Source organism: Notolepis coatsorum (assembly GCF_963971535.1).
Source record: "Notolepis coatsorum genome assembly, chromosome: 19".
NCBI classification, from domain to species: Eukaryota; Metazoa; Chordata; class Actinopteri; order Aulopiformes; family Paralepididae; genus Notolepis; species Notolepis coatsorum.
The window spans coordinates 16,813,823-16,831,852 of NC_140183.1; the positions used below are offsets into that span (position 1 = coordinate 16,813,823).

The 18,030-nt window shown below is 42.2% G+C and overlaps 1 protein-coding gene across 1 annotated transcript in view; it reads left to right on the forward strand.

The window, feature by feature from the left end:
• atp2c1 (ATPase secretory pathway Ca2+ transporting 1) overlaps positions 1 to 18,030 on the forward strand; it is a 98,585-nt gene that overhangs the window by 72,492 nt on the left and 8,063 nt on the right. Inside the window, exons 13-20 of the mRNA XM_084336551.1 lie at positions 1,285 to 1,389; positions 2,617 to 2,773; positions 4,022 to 4,192; positions 9,848 to 9,945; positions 10,075 to 10,125; positions 11,576 to 11,742; positions 14,876 to 14,944; positions 16,108 to 16,224. Of these exons, the coding sequence (XP_084192677.1) occupies positions 1,285 to 1,389; positions 2,617 to 2,773; positions 4,022 to 4,192; positions 9,848 to 9,945; positions 10,075 to 10,125; positions 11,576 to 11,742; positions 14,876 to 14,944; positions 16,108 to 16,224 (935 nt within the window). The remainder of the gene's footprint in view (positions 1 to 1,284; positions 1,390 to 2,616; positions 2,774 to 4,021; positions 4,193 to 9,847; positions 9,946 to 10,074; positions 10,126 to 11,575; positions 11,743 to 14,875; positions 14,945 to 16,107; positions 16,225 to 18,030) is intronic.

The window sequence follows — 18,030 nt, forward strand, 5'->3', positions numbered from 1 at the left end:
TATACCTATAACCACTATATCTATGTATGATCATTTATACCTATAACCACTATCTATACAGTATATGATCATTTATACCTATAACCACTATCTATATACAATAATTTATACCTATAACCACTATATCTATATACAATAATTTATACCTATAACCACTATATCTATATACAATAATTTATACGTATAACCACTATATCTATATACAATAAGTTATACCTATAGCCACCAACCAAGCAGAGTTACAGTATATATGATCATTTATACCTATAACCACCACTATACACGAGGCAGGGGGCATGAGACAGGGGGCATGAGGCAGGAGACATGAGACAGGAGACAGGAGGCAGGAGACATGAGACATGAGACAGGAGGCAGGGGGCAGGGGGCAGGAGACAGGAGACAGGAGGCAGGAGACATGAGACATGAGACAGGAGGCAGGAGACACGAGGCAGGAGACAGGAGACAGGAGGCAGGAGACATGAGACAGGAGGCAGGAGACAGGAGACACGAGACAGGAGGCAGGAGACAGGAGACACGAGGCAGGAGGCAGGAGACAGGAGACAGGAGGCAGGAGACAGGAGACACGAGGCAGGAGACAGGAGACAGGAGGCAGGAGACAGGAGACACGAGGCAGGAGACAGGAGACAGGAGACAGGAGGCAGGAGACAGGAGGCAGGAGGCAGGAGACAGGAGACAGGAGGCAGGAGACAGGAGACAGGAGACACGAGACACGACCAGCGGCTCGTCGTGGGAGACAGAGGTGTCATGCAAGTCCCGTGGTTTGATTATTTACGTTGTTGTGTATAGGAATGTCCGCACTACACATTCATTCTACTTCTGTGCTTCATATGTAGCTGTGTATGATAATGTGCTTCATATGTAGCTGTGTATGATAATGTGCTTCATATGTAGCCGTGTATGATAATGTGCTTCATATGTAGCTGTGTATGATAATGTGCTTCATATGTAGCCGTGTATGATAATGTGCTTCATATGTACCCGTGTATGATAATGTGCTTCATATGTACCTGTGTATGATAATGTGCTTCATATGTACCTGTGTATGATAATGTGCTTCATATGTACCTGTGTATGATAATGTGCTTCATATGTACCTGTGTATGATAATGTGCTTCATATGTACCCGTGTATGATAATGTGCTTCATATGTACCTGTGTATGATAATGTGCTTCATATGTACCCGTGTATGATAATGTGCTTCATATGTACCTGTGTATGATAATGTGCTTCATATGTACCTGTGTATGATAATGTCTTAACAGATGGGTCTGGAGGGTCTGCAGCAGGAGTACGTACGGCAGGAGGAGCATCCCTTCACCTCGGAGAATAAGTGGATGGTGGTGCGCTGTGTCCACTGCACCCAGCAGGTCAGAGTCACACTCATCTGGCCACTAGACCTACTGGCCTACTAGAGCTGTTAACCTAGTTAACCTACTAGAGCTGTTAACCTAGTAGAGCTGTTAACCTACTAGAGCTGTTAACCTAGTAGAGCTGTTAACCTACTAGAGCTGTTAACTTACTAGAGCTGTTAACCTACTAGAGCTGTTAACTTACTAGAGCTGTTAACCTACTAGAGCTGCTAACTTACTAGAGCTGTTAACCTAGTAGAGCTGTTAACCTACTAGAGCTGTTAACTTACTAGAGCTGTTAACCTACTAGAGCTGTTAACCTACTAGAGCTGTTAACCTACTAGAGCTGCTAACTTACTAGAGCTGTTAACCTAGTAGAGCTGTTAACCTACTAGAGCTGTTAACTTACTAGAGCTGTTAACCTACTAGAGCTGTTAACCTACTAGAGCTGTTAACCTACTAGAGCTGTTAACCTACTAGAGCTGCTAACTTACTAGAGCTGTTAACCTACTATAGCTGCTAACTTACTAGAGCTGTTAACCTACTAGAGCTGTTAACCTACTAGAGCTGTTAACCTACTAGAGCTGTTAACCTACTAGAGCTGTTAACCTACTAGAGCTGTTAACCTACTAGAGCTGTTAACCTACTAGAGCTGTTAACTTACTAGAGCTGTTAACCTACTAGAGCTGTTAACCTACTAGAGCTGTTAACTTACTAGAGCTGCTAACTTACTAGAGCTGCTAGTTGATTATAAATAACTCCCAGGGGTGAACTGTGTCCACAGAAATACAAAGGTGAATACAAAAAAAACATAAAATGAAATAATACAGTATGGTAAAAGAACAGACATCAAGCACAAGTTAAAGGTGCTATAGATAATCAATTAAAAAAGATAATAATAATACATCCAGAGAGCTTTTTATTTATCTATAAATTAATGTTGTTGTTTACATGCTGCAGGCATGTATCCCCTCCCTACTTCCCATTTCCTCACATAGAATGCACCTGATTGGATAAATGACACGCTGGTGCACATTTTAAAGCACAAGTTCTTAGCCATTACATTTACAATTACATTTTGTCATTTAGCTGACGCTATTGTGTGTTATACTCCAATTCACATGCCCATAATGTCCTCAGGACTCAACAGTTGTCTATTGGGCACAAAACGGCTGAGGACTATAATTGTCAAGGTTGCACTGGTTGAATTAACCCCCCCCCCCCCCCCCCCCTGTGCCTCCTCAGGACAAGCCTGGCGTGTACTTCATGAAGGGGGCCTTTGAACAGGTCATCCGCTTCTGCAGCGCCTACAACAGCAGGGGGGCCACACTTCCACTGACCAGCCAGCAGAGGGAGCTCTACCAGCAGCAGAAGAGCTACATGGGCACCGCAGGACTCCGAGGTAAAGGAGGAAAGAGATGGTTTTAGCATTAAAGCCCCACTCCGCAGTTTTTAAGATAATGTAAATACATGTAGTCTTCTACGTTTCATCTAGAATTATTTCAAAAGCCATGTATGTGTAGATGATATAACGTGTAAATATAGATCAGAAAACACCTCAGTCATCTCAGGAAATGTGATTTGATGTACACGGTTACTATCTAAACATACATTTAATCTTGAGGTTATGGGGTGGAATGTTGTTTTAACCCTTTCACTACCACACTACCAAATGGTTAACCCTTTCACTGTAACAATACATAAGGTTAACCCTTTCGCTGCCACACGACAGATGGTTAACCCTTTCACTACCACACTACAGAAGGTTAACCCTTTCACTACCACACTACAGACGGTTAACCGTTGGTGCCACAACGCAGATAAACAGAATCTAAAATGCTGACCGATGGTAGCTTTTATAATTGGGTGTGTAAAAAAGAATCAATGCATTGTGATGAATTCATATAAATGTGGAAATCAATATGATTGTGTCCTCACGGATATATGTCAATATATCTCCTTTCTCTCTCTCTCTCCTCTCTTCTCTCTTCTCTCTCCTCTCTTCTTTCTTCTCCTCTTCTCTCCTCTTCTCTCTCCTCTCCTCTCTCCTCTCCTCTCTTTCCTCTTCCTTCTTTTCCTCTCTTCTCTCTTCTCTCCTCTCTTCTCTTCTCTCTTCTCTTCTCTCTGCTCTCTCTTCTCTCCTTTCTTCTCTATATTCTCTCTCCTCTCTCTTCTCTCTCCTATTCTCTCCTCTCTCCTCTCTTCTCTCCTCTCTCTTCTCGCTCTTCTCTCCTCTCTTCTCTCTCCTTTCTTCTCTCCTCTCCTCTCTTCCCTCTCTCCTCTATTCTCTCCTCTCTTCTCTCTCCTTTCTTCTCTCTCCTCTCTTCTCTCCTCTATCCTCTATTCTCTCCTCTCTCTTCTCTCTCCTTTCTTCTCTCTCCTTTCTCCTCTCCTCTCTTATCTCTCGTCTCTCTCCTTTCTCCTCTCTTCCCTCTCTCCTCCTCTCCTCTCTCTTCTCTATCTATTATCTCCTCTCTCACCTCTCCTTTCTTCTCTCTTCTCTCTCCTCCTCTTCTCTCTCGTCTCTCTATTCTCTCCTCTTCTCTCCTTTCTCTTCTCGCTCTTCTCTCTCCTCTCCTCTCCTCTCTTCTCTCTCCTTTCTTCTCTCCTCTCTTCTCTCCTATTTTCTCCTCTCCTCTCTCCTGTGCAGTTCTGGCGTTTGCGTCGGGAGGGGAGATGGGTAACCTGACGTTCCTCGGCCTGGTGGGCATGATCGACCCGCCCAGGTCAGGGGTCAAAGAGGCAGTGGCCGCACTCATCAGCTCCGGAGTGGCCATCAAGATGATCACTGGGGACGCCCAGGAGACCGCAGTGTCCATAGGTCAGAGTCTCTCTCTCTCTCTCTCTCTCTCTCTCTCTCTCTCTCTCTCTCTCTCTCTCTCTCTCTCTCTCTCTCTCTCTCTCTCTCTCTCTGTCTCTGTCTCTGTCTCTGTCTCTGTCTCTGTCTCTGTCTCTGTCTCTGTCTCTCTCTCTCTCTCTCTCTCTCTTGTGCGTGCGCGCTCTCGCTCTCATCCGTTCAGTATAAATGAGATGCCATGCTAATATGTCATGTTCTACAGTAGGACATACTACTATAATACCCAATTAAACAAGTCATTAGAATAATAGAAGCCTACTTTGCTGGAACGATTCATTTAGCATGTATACAGTGTGTGTGCACTCGCGCGCTGAGACTGCCTCACTCCACGCATTTATTTATTTATGGAGCATTTATTTATCCACTCTGGTTGGATGGTGTATTGTACTTGGTCTGTATAATAACAATACTGTAACTGAGGGGTACAATTCCCTGACTGTATTGATAAGTATGGTATTATTAAACCACTACCTCTTGTACTTTAACTTCTGGCCATCCAGTACATGATATAGATATGATGAACACTTTCCCACCTGATGAAACGAAGTCCACACAAATGTATAAATCGAATATTTTATATAGCAAAGGGTATATACAACGTTCACTTAATGACATTTATGATTTGAAATGCACTTGTATGGCAAATGAGTATTCGTAGGTAAATCAACATTGAATGTCCAATCTCTGGTTACGCAGGGAGCAAATATACAACCTGGTTCTTTAGGGAACTATAGCGATGGTACTTAAATGATTATAGCTGGATACACTAAGGGGGGGGGGGGGGGTCCCGCTGGTTGTAAGACAGTAGGAGGGGGGGTTAGAAGAGCCGCTGGCGGTATCCCATCTGGCCGACGATTTCTTGGGAGAATTCAGAGTCCTGAACACGATGCCCACAGAACCTCGGTCCGCAGATGAATACAGCTGGACCCTCTGGTGGACGGTAGCTGCCGGTCCACAGATGAAGAGACGTGAGGCGACCTCACTCGGGGTAGAGCGCCGTCTCACCTGGACTCCTCTCCGGGGGGTAGTTCCAACACTCAGCAGTGTTGGCCGTTATCCATGGAATAATCAAAGCACCCAAAGCATGTAGATAATCCAAGCCGTGGAAGGCTCGCCGTCGTCCGGGTAAAGTAATCCAATGTACAGGTCCACTCGTCCTGGCCCGGAGCTCCTCGGATGCAAGCACTACACGTGGTCTGCCCAGCCTGGTTAAGACTCCAGATAACGTCAGGAACGATGGGGGTACTGCTCACTTTATAACTCTAACCGAACGATGCACCATACATAATAGACTATTATTAACTTAATAGAAATACGTCCAACTCGACGGTATAGTGCCAAACTATGACAATTCAACTGTTAATCCACACGATGTCTCAATGCCTATTCTGAGGCCAAGTAGGCCTTACTGCACCACACGTGCGTCGTGGGTGAGACTTTGCGTCTGTTACTAGGTTGGAGGGTAAAGAACTAATGGACTAAAAGAGGAAGTTCTACTTTACTTGCGCCATATATATATGCGCTGTGAACAAATAGTACCATTCGTATTTCGCCAGACGTATTCCTACGCGGAACCGGGCTTGCCACGACATGTTGGTCGGCACGATTGAACTTGAACCTAGGGGTATGGCTGCTGGCGCCAGGTTCTCGTCCAATGGTAGAATGAAACTATTATGGGCTGTTTAGTAGACTAAAGGGATATTCAGTGCATATTGTACAAGGAATATACAGGGGATATCAAACGATATACAAATACTATTAAATATATATCCATAAATAAATATATATATTTGGTTTAATCTGATCCTTCACAACAAATACATTTGAATCTAATAACATTTTGAGATCAGTCGGGCGCTCCAGTAGCACACCATGTACCGCACTGCGTCGCGGATCGGCCGACCCGAGTTCGATTCCCGGAACCGCCGTTATTTGCCGAATGTCTTCCCCTGCTCTCTCCCGTTTCACCCTCACTGCATCTGTCGGTCATGTCTGACCAGGAAAAGCGATAAACGCTAAAAAAAAAATCTTTAATTTTTTTTTAGATCAGTCGCGAATTGCTTCCTGTTGAATGGATCACTTGAGTGCAATGCTGAACCTCTGCTGTTCGCAGTTTTCGCTTGTCTTCACAGCCTAGAATATGACACGCCCACTGATTAATATACAAAAAGGGAAAGCCAACAATTTTTCGGTTCCAGCTGAAAACCGACTTTTCAAGTTCGGAACCAATTATTTACGGTCTGAACGTGCCGGCCGGTTCAAGATTAAGTTCAGGAACCGGCACCTATGAGTCTTCACAATACCACCTGTGTATACATGTACACCTGACTCCTCCCTATGAGTCATCACAATACCACCTCTGTATACATGCACACCTGACTCCTCCCTATGAGTCATCACAATACCACCTGTGTATACATGCACACCTGACTCCTCCCTATGAGTCATCACAATACCACCTGTGTATACATGCACATCTGACTCCTCCCTATGAGTCATCATCACAATACCAACTGTGTATACATGCACACCTGACTCCTCCCTATGAGTCATCACAATACCACCTGTGTATACATGTACACCTGACTCCTCCCTATGAGTCATCACAATACCACCTGTGTATACATGCACACCTGACTCCTCCCTATGAGTCATCACAATACCACCTGTGTATACATGCACACCTGACTCCTCCCTATGAGTCATCACAATACCACCTGTGTATACATGCACACCTGACTCCTCCCTATGAGTCATCACAATACCACCTGTGTATACATGTACACCTGGGCCCTATTCCCCGTACCTGGTTCAACTAAGTCGATCAAGAGTCCCATTATCCAGATTCAATTAACCCGATGTTTGAAGCCGGGATTTTCCTGTTCCTCGAAGGTGGATTCAGTCTCGTTAACTCGAACCAGACTTGATACTCAGGATCAGTGCGCGCGCCCGCCTCAGCTGAGAAGACAGCAAGTGTCGAGAGCAGAAATCCTGATTTTCTAACGGCATTGATTGATTGATTGATTTAAAACTTTATTAACAGATTGCAGTACGGCTCAATAGCCTCGCCGACAAGTTAAATGCATAATCTATAGGCAAATTTTAAGTCCCTCATTACCCCAATCAATCAGATTATATTTCTTTAAACGTGCCCTGCTGGCAGTAGGTTCATGGAATGGATAATCAAATGAGATCTTGCTAGCGAAAATAATTAGTTCAACAGTTTCAGAATAAGGATACGGCTCTCTTATCCATTGATGGATGTATGGTTGATGTTTCATTTGTCTGCCACCGTGGTCTGATGGTCGAGCATTTTGCCTTTCACACGGACGACCCGCGTTCGAATCCCACTTCTTCTAGTTTTCTTTTTGAAATGTAAATACTTCAATTTGGTGCACGTTGAGAGCTATATAAAGAATGACATCCTCAATGCATGTAGATTTATAATATTTTAACTTAAAACTAGGCTACTTTTGCGTATAATCATTAATATTATATTCCAAAAGAATTATATTGGAAACGCGGGGTCTCGAACTCGGGTCGCCCGCTTGCCAGGAGTGAACACTGGCCGTTGGACCACTGTGCCAGACGGGATATATTCATTGTGTATCCATCAATGGACAAGAGACCCGTGTTTAGAATATTTTTCTTTTGAATGAAGTTTTATCTCTTTATTCTCAAATGCATTAATCCCAGTTACAATATCACAATAACGTGTGAGTGATGATACAATTCAACAATCCTCAGATTCCTCGTAATTCATAATCCACAAAAACCACAATCCACGCATAGACACTTCAATTTTATGCTTGAATGAAACACAATCCAGGCGCTCCCACAGCGGAGAATATGAAAGGAATCAGAGCCAAACGAGCGATAGGTTTCAATCATTAAAAATATCCCCGCGGGATTCACATTTGCAATGCTGCGCTATGTTAAAATAACCACATAATGTGTACATCGCACCTAGCGAGCGCCACGGTATATATAACGTGCATTATTTAGGACAACGTGAATTTAGTATCAGCATTTTGGGTCTATTTCACATTTCAAAAGCCCCCTCTAGAAGAATGAAGCACAAGAACATAATTCAGAATGGTATAATGCAGATCTAGACTGTGAGAATCATTTCAGGAAGCGAGCTGGCATTTCTTTGCGGTGGCGTGGCCATGGTTCATCCAGCTAACTGAACTTAACCCAGCTCTCGACCAGGCTCAAACTTTTTGATCTGTTACCATGGTGATTTAGACAATCGAGCGTCGGGGAATGGAAAGGTCTGGCTTAAGTCAGGCTATACTGGAAATGATCCGGCTAACTCAGTTAGCCAGGTACGGGGAACGGGGCCCTGACTCCTCCCTATGAGTCATCATCACAATACCACCTGTGTATACATGCACACCTGACTCCTCCCTATGAGTCATCACAATACCACCTGTGTATACATGCACACCTGACTCCTCCCTGAGTCATCACAATACCACCTGCAGTGTTTCCCATTAATTACCTAGACAAATGTATTGATAAAAAAAAATATATACATTTTTAAATATAAAGTTTGCCAATAGGGATGTATCAGTAGTATTGGTAGTAGTCGTAATAGTAATCCAGTATATTTCTAAAAAAGAAACCAGTTCAACAATTTTGCTTCATTTCTTTGATGGCTCAAATGTATCCTCGATTTTTTGTTTTGAGCACAAAGTTCATCATAGATCTAGCGAGCCTCTTTATTTTGCTCTCAAAGTGCACCAGATTGATGCATTTAACTTTAAAACAAAAACAAAAAAAAATGCCCCTGTACCCCCCTAGAGGGCCAGAGGTTCACCCACCACAGTCTCAGAAAATCCTGTGGGAAACACTGCCACCTGTGTATACATGCACACCTGACTCCCTGTGAGGCATCATCACAATACCACCTGTGTATACATGTACACCTGACTCCTCCCTATGAGTCATCATCACAATACCACCTGTGTATACATGCACACCTGACTCCTCCCTGAGTCATCACAATACCACCTGCAGTGTTTCCCATTAATTACCTAGACAAATGTATTAATAAAAAATAAATATATATATTTTTAAATATAAAGTTTGCCAATAGGGATGTATCAGTAGTATTGGCATTGGTAGTAGTCGTAATAGTAATCCAGTATATTTCTAAAAAAATAAACCAGTTCAACACAGGTAACCACTTTTGCTTCATTTCTTTGATGGCTCAAATGTATCCTTGATTTTTTGTTTTGAGCACAAAGTTCATCATAGATCTAGCGAGCCTCTTTATTTTTCTCTCAAAGTGCACCAGATTGATGCATTTAACTTTAAAACTTAAAAAAAAAAAAAAAAAAAAAAAAATGCCCCTGTACCCCCCTAGAGGGCCTGAGGTTCACCCACCACAGTCTCAGAAAATCCTGTGGGAAACACTGCCACCTGTGTATACATGCACACCTGACTCCCTGTGAGGCATCATCACAATACATGCACACCTGACTCCCTGTGAGGCATCATCACAATACCACCTGTGTATACATGCACACCTGACTCCCTGTGAGTCATCATCACAATACCACCTGTGTATACATGCACACCTGACTCCCTTTGCCCCGCGTTGTGTCTCCTCAGCTGGTCGCCTGGGCCTGTACACCAAGGGCTCCCAGTCTCTGTCTGGAGACGAGGTGGACCAGATGGACCTCCAGCAGCTGTCCCAGATCGTACCCAGGGTAGGACCACCGTCCCACACCGCCTCGACCCATTCAGAGCACTGCACTTATTACCAGCCCATGATAATCCACAACGTTGATGTGAGCCTGGTATCGGCTGTAAGACCCCTGTGTTTCCTCCGTCCACAGATAGTGGTGTTTTACAGAGCCAGCCCCAGGCACAAGCTGAAGATTGTCAAGGTGAGTGGTGGACTGCAGCATCCCTGTCAGATCCCCTCCAGATGTATTTTAAACCCTTTAAAAAAGCTATATTGAATAACAATTTGTATAATTTGTGACTTTGACTCTACAGGTTGCTATTTGTGACTTTTACTATATAGATTGTTAGTTGTGACTTTGACTATACAGCTTGTTATTTGTGACATTGACTATACAGGTTATTATTTGTGATTTTGACTATACAGGTGTGTGTGATGTCACTAATATACCAACTCATTAACTCTCAATAACTGTATAATGACTAAAGCAATGTGTGCAAAACTGTTTAGAGCTCTGTTTAGAGCTCTCTGTGAGATCATGTGCAAAATAAATCACTGTTTTTGGTGAAGTGCCCCTTTTACTTCCACAACTCATCACAGAGAAATGTGTTGCCTTTGTTCACAAACATTACGGCCATAAACAAAACATTTAGCAGTTTGAAAGTGCGTTAACACATTAACACTTTGAGTGCCACTCACGGCTTTTCTCGGGTTTACGCCCCGACCGTTGAATCGGTCACGAGTATTCTCGGGTATTTTATTTTTTATTAGTGATCTGAAATCATATTACATCACGCAAGCCTACCGTTGGAGATCCAGGGACCGCCGGCGCTCAGATGTGAAAAAAGCGCCCCCTATCGTCTCCCAGATGGTAAATCACCCTTTTGGAATGGACTCAATGAAAGTGAATGGGAGAACGGATTTCTGACTCCACATTTTACTTCTCACTGATGCAGCCGGGGTCTACCAGAGTTCATAGTTTTTCGAAATTGCAACACTCATTGAGAGCTCTGGGTGCCCTCTTCTCATATGACTACAACTGGCGACGGCCGCTAATTCAAAATGGTGGATATTCGCTAAATTATAAACACATTCCATGAACTAAAATCTCACTAATAACACTTTACCCTATTGGTAAACAAACGTATTGTTGAAAATATACACTATGACTGCTGTTGTGACATGGTTAGGGTCTTTACTCTTGGATACATTTGAGAAGAAAAAAAACGCTACTTAATGTCATACAGTCTGGAGAGATTGATTTATGACGTGATGTCATTTGCGGTCCGCCGATGGACCGCTCGGCCTAAAGAGGTTAAATGCTATCGAAAGCGACCTTGATCGTGTGAGCCTTTCCTTTTTAAGTTTTAAGATGAACTCTCTGTCTGTCCGCCCCTCTGTCCTCCTCTCTGTCCGTCCTCCTCTCTGTCCGTCCTCCTCTCCGTCCTCCTCTCTGTCCTCCTCTCTCTCCGTCTCTCTGTCCATCCCTCCATCCTCCTCTCTGTCCATCCCTCTGTCCTCCTTTGTCCATCCCTCTGTTCTCCTTTGTCCATCCCCCCATCCTCCTCTCTGTCTGTCCCCCCGTCCTCCTCTCTGTCCTCCTCTCTGTCCTCCCCTCTGTCCTCTTCTCTGTCCTCGTCTCCCCCTGACAGTCCCTGCAGAACATCGGGGCTGTGGTGGCCATGACGGGCGACGGGGTGAATGACGCAGTGGCTCTGAAGGCGGCAGACATCGGGATAGCCATGGGCATGACGGGCACCGACGTCTGTAAGGAGGCAGCTGATATGATCCTGGTAGACGACGACTTCCAGACCATCATGTGAGTCCAGGAGTCAGAGCTCCCCATGCAATATTATACTTAATGTTCTGCAATATTATACTGTTCTGCAATATTATACTTAATGTTCTGCAATATTATACTGTTCTGCAATATTATACTTAATGTTCTGCAATATTATACTTAATGTTCTGCAGTATTATACTTAATGTTCTGCAATATTATACTTAATGTTCTGCAATATTATACTTAATGTTCTGCAATATTATACTTAATGTTCTGCAATATTATACTTAATGTTCTGCAATATTATACTTCATGTTCTGCAATATTATACTCAATGTTCTGCAATATTATACTGTTCTGCAATATTATACTTAATGTTCTGCAATATTATACTTAATGTTCTGCAATATTATACTTAATGTTCTGCAATATTATACTGTTCTGCAATATTATACTTAATGTTCTGCAATATTATACTTAACTCATTCAGCGCCAATCACGAGTATAGTCGGGTTTTGTTCGTTATTTCTTTTATTAGCTATATCCATTCATTTTTCATCCATCCAGCCTGATGTTATCATTGGGAATGGGTCTGAGCTCGCAAAAGGGCAAATACCGCCGCCTACGCCTTCCAGCCGGTATTGCACATAATTGAAATCCCTTCCCCTTGGGCTGTACGCTGATCTAACAAGTCCGGTCCAGGTTTTCCTTCTCGGGCAAGAGTAACGTTTAATTTTTCAGCCCCCGCTTCTGTTCGCGCATGATGACACATAATACCGATAATCTAGCGTTATTTTCAGAACGATTCATAAATCAAGCGACAAATGTCACGATTTCTAAGGAAATACATTGAAGCGCTGTTTGCTCTAGTTTCTTGAGATTAGACAGAATGCTCTGGAAATATACTCTTATTCACCACGGTATATAACGGAAATGTATGAAAAAACAATCTGTTTCATGCATGTTGACTGGAAGCAACTCACTGACAATCGACGGGTGTATTAGACCCATAGCTATAATATAAGATATATTTTAAGCACTCGCAAATGTCGCAGTCTCCCCATTGATTAAAGCGATGTCGCTCTAGCCAACCGTGGCGCTGAATGAGTTAATGTTCTGCAATATTATACTTAATGTTCTGCAATATATACTTAATGTTCTGCAATATTATACTTAATGTTCTGCAATATTATACTTCATGTTCTGCAATATTATACTTCATGTTCTGCAATATTATACTTAAAGTTCTGCAATATTATACTTAAAGTTCTGCAATATTATACTTAATGTTCTGCAATATTATACTTAATGTTCTGCAATATTATACTTCATGTTCTGCAATATTATACTTAAAGTTCTGCAATATTATACTTAAAGTTCTGCAATATTAAGGCGGCTGGGTGGCGTAGCGGAGATTGCGCTCGTCACCAATGCAAGAGACTCCGGTCTCGACTCCCCGAGTCAGCGTTGCCTCCGGCATACTATCTCAATTGGCAGAGGTAGCAGGTGGAAAGTCGATGGGTGGGGATTGGACGTTGTGGACAGCGACTCCTACAGGTCGGTTGGGTGACGCCTGTACAGAGTCCGCGCTGTCTGGTGAAAAGATGCGACGGGCTGCCTCCTCATGTACCGGAGGGCACACGTGATGCAAGGCTTCTATCCTCACTACGAGCGACCAGTGGGAGGCATAGTCTAGCAACGTTCAAAAACAGGGGAGGGGAGAATTGGCTATATGAAATTGGGATGGGAGGAAAATAGAAAAAATACGGAGAAAAAGTGGATACAAAAAAAAGTTCTGCAATATTATACTTAATGTTCTGCAATATTATACTTAAAGTTCTGCAATATTATACTTAATGTTCTGCAATATTATACTTAATGTTCTACAAGACCTTGACCCTTTGGGTGCCGTTAACGTAGAACTACGTTTCTGTCGCCCGACGGTTGAGTGCCGGAAACGTAGAACTACGTTTTTCTCACGGTATTTCTTTTATTCGCTATTGCCATTCATAATTCAGCGGGGCACCTTGTGCATACTGTTCTGAGTGTGTCTGAGCTGGCAGACGGTCTTATACCGCCCTCTAACGCCTTCGGCCGCTATTGCACTCCATTAGAAACGGTGTAGTTGCTTTTCTCTACCGAGCTGCAGCGTGGGGGGGGGGGGGGGGGTCCTAAACACTCCGGAAAAACACTTGCTTGTAGGGATGGCTTGGACAACTGACCCCGCCCGCCCGTTCATGTGCAATGCCCAATAACGTCGGAGACAGGATCGCTGTGGATAACTGGAATGGCGATCAGATAATTGGATTATTTTTTTTGCATTACATCAGAGACCAGGTAAGGAGTCTATTATCCAATCTTGCGTTGATCTGATATTTTTTTCTACCGCGATTGAAGCTGTCTGTGTGTGGCTGTTTACCGTTGGGTGCAGGAGGGGGGGGGGAGCGCCGCGCTCCAGGGCACATTTCATGTATGCATGAGGAAGGATAATAATGATAATCTAGTGTTGATTTCAGGAAGATTCGATAATCAGGCGAAAAATGTCGATGTGTTTAGTGGATTCCACTAAAACACTATTATCGCGTCATTTTCCTGGAACGGTTTAAAACGGAAATGTACGGATGAAAAAATAAACAGTTTTTTGCACGTTGACTGGAAGCAACTCACTGACAATCACTGGCGTTATTAGACCCATAGCTATAATATAAAATATAGGTTTAGCTCTACAAACAAGGTGCGCATTTACATGGGGTTAATGGGCGGCAAGGCCACTGACATGCAGTCAGTCTCACTTTGACTAGTTTAGGCTACATTTGTTGCTTCTTTGCAGAATGTTTGATAATGTACCATAGCAGTCAGCATTATTGACCATGTAAAAGTGATATCTATTTTTTAAATGTTTTATATAAAATAATAGAATTGGTTTAGAATAAGATTAATTTGTTTATCTGAAAGGTAACGTTGCTATGAAGGGATAATGTTAATATTATTGAAGCTTCATTCTTATTGTGATGTTCTTGATTTGTTTATGTGAAAGGTAACTTTGTTATCAATAATATTAACATATTAACATTATCCCTTTATAACAAAGTTACCTTTCAGATAAACAAATCAATAATATTAACATTATTCATTCTTATTGTGATGCTCTTGCTTTTATTTATTCCAGGTCGGCCATAGAGGAAGGGAAAGGAATATACAACAACATTAAAAACTTTGTCCGCTTCCAGCTGAGCACGTGAGTTATTTCTGACCTATATTTCTAACCATTTTAATGAACCTTAGATTTGAGCAGTTGAAGTTTTTGCAACTCTTATTTTCTCAAAGTCACAATCTGTTGTTTTTAATGTATTGTTTTTCAGGATCGCATGCCACAGTGTTGAGTGTTGGTTTGTTGCTATTTGTTTATAGTGGTTGCCATGGTTCCCATAGTGCAGTCCAGAGTCAGGGGTCCTTTGCGGTTCATGTGATCCCCAGGAGAATCGTGATCAAATTAACTTTAGATTTGAGAAGAGAGATGGATGGATGGATGGATGGATGGATGGATGGATGGATGGATGGATGGATGGACACATGAGTAAAACAATGTGGTGGACATACAATAAAATCAGTACTTAAGTCAGTGGTTCCCAAAGGTTTTCAATCAGGCCCCACTTGGGTAGTTGTAAATATTTTCGCCCCACCAAACCTGGTCCCCACCTAGATGTAGGCTAGAATACATTTTAGGCTACAAACATGCCATTTTCTCTACTACTAACAAGACAAGATTAACATAACAAGACACAAAGACACAATTATAGTTTAAAATTTTATTTGAAAATGAACAAAAGCTTGGCAAATGATCCTGTGCCACTGTGAAATAATTAGGCCTAATTAAAAATGTGTTGTAGGCCTACAGTAGGATAGGAGATTTATTTTCATTCAAATAATAATTAGTATAATAATAATTAATAATAATAATTAATTACTTATTATTATTACTATTACTTATTATTATTACTTGTATTATGCACATCGTTGCGGGCGAGACCCCCCGCATTTCACTGTATACCTGTATGCCATGACAAATAAAACTCTTGTATCTTGTATAATAATGGGGCGTCCCACCTGCAGTACCTCCGTGCCCCACTAGGGGCCACCCCACACCTAAGACCTAAGTTAACATTTTAAAAAGTAAAAATAGGTAGCAACAGTAAAATATGTCAATAAATTAAGGTAAATGAGCACTATTGCACATTGTCCAATGGGTAGTAAATTCTATTAAGTCTCTTTCCTCTGTTATATCCCACCCAGTTATACATTATAGACAGTGATGCAGTTCGCTTAACAGCAAACAAATTGTCTCGTCTTATCTTGACACATTATTCTCCCAATCTCCACACTGCACCTGGTGGTCACTAGGAGTATTGCGGCACTGACACTCATCTCCCTGGCAACGCTGATGAACTTCCCCAACCCGCTGAATGCAATGCAGATACTGTGGATCAACATCATCATGGACGGACCTCCGGCTCAAAGGTACAGGGGGGCCACAGTGGAACTGTCCGTGAAGACGGAAGGCTTGTCAGATACCAGACGGACCTGACGCATGAGGAAATATTAACTTTTCTGAAATTGAGAAAAACAAACTAATTCTTTGTTTTATGCCTATTATTATTATTATTATTATTATTATTATTATTATTATTATTATTATTATTATTATTATTATTATTTATTATTATTATTATTATTATTATTATTATTATTATTATTATTATTATTATTATTATTATTATTATTATTATTATTATTATTATTATTATTATTATTATTATTATTATTTAAAAGGTGTTGGGGAACTTGTAATACTGACACACTATCCTGGGTGTCTTATTTCTTTTGGTAATATGTTGAGACTGTACTAGAGGAGGAGAGACTGTACTAGAGGAGGAGAGACTACTAGAGGAGGAGAGACTGTACTAGAGGAGGAGAGACTGTACTAGAGGAGAGACTGTACTAGAGGAGGAGAGACTGTACTAGAGGAGGAGAGACTGTACTAGAGGAGGACTGTACTAGAGGAGGAGAGACTGTACTAGAGGAGAGACTGTACTAGAGGAGAGACTGTACTAGAGGAGGAGAGACTGTACTAGAGGAGAGACTGTACTAGAGGAGGAGAGACTGTACTAGAGGAGGAGAGACTGTACTAGAGGAGGAGAGACTGTACTAGAGGAGAGACTGTACTAGAGGAGGAGAGACTGTACTAGAGGAGAGACTGTACTAGAGGAGGAGAGACTGTACTAGAGGAGGAGAGACTGTACTAGAGGAGGAGAGACTGTACTAGAGGAGGAGAGACTGTACTAGAGGAGAGACTGTACTAGAGGAGGAGAGACTGTACTAGAGGAGGAGAGACTGTACTAGAGGAGGAGAGACTGTACTAGAGGAGAGACTGTACTAGAGGAGAGACTGTACTAGAGGAGGAGAGACTGTACTAGAGGAGGAGAGACTGTACTAGAGGAGGAGAGAGAGACTGTTCCGTCTGTAGTGTGGTAGTGAAAGGGTTAACCTTATATAGTGTGGCAGTGAAAGGGTTAACCTTCTGGTTTTGTCGCAGTGCAAGGGTTAACCATTTGGTAGTGCCCTAGTGAAAGGGTTAACCCCAGTAACTTTGCTACTACATTAGCTAAAAATAGTGTGTGTGACTACTATGTTAGACAGTGTGTGTGACTACTATGTTAGACAGTGTGTGTGACTACTATGTTAGACAGTGTGTGTGACTACTATGTTAGACAGTGTGTGTGACTACTATGTTAGACAGTGTGTGTGACTACTATGTTAGACAGTGTGTGTGACTACTATGTTAGACAGTGTGTGTATAATAGGGATGTCCCCGACTAAGGATTTGGATAGTCGACTATGATTGGCCAAAATTTGCCGCTAGTCGACTAAAAGTATAATATTTTTTTTTTTTTTTTTTATCATCATTCCATTTGGGCTGTGGGGCTTAATGTCTGAAGGAGTCGACTGAAGGCTTCTTGTCCTCTGCAAAAGCATGCAATTGGTCCACTGATGGATACATCTTGATATTTGTCTAGTCTAGTGTGTTCATTAGATGGGTGAAATCCTCTTTCAGTGCCTCTGTGCCTGTTTTCGTATGCGTGCCATTAGCGTTAGCCACGCTTCTAGGCCTCTTTTCTTTTGGAAGGAATGATAAAAAAATATATATATATATATTTTCTATTCGACTAAGAGGTTGGCTCCTTTCGACCGATTAGTAGACTAATCGACGAATAGGGGTGAGCTCTAGTGTATAATAAAATGCATCATTGTCCTCTTCTTCTTCAG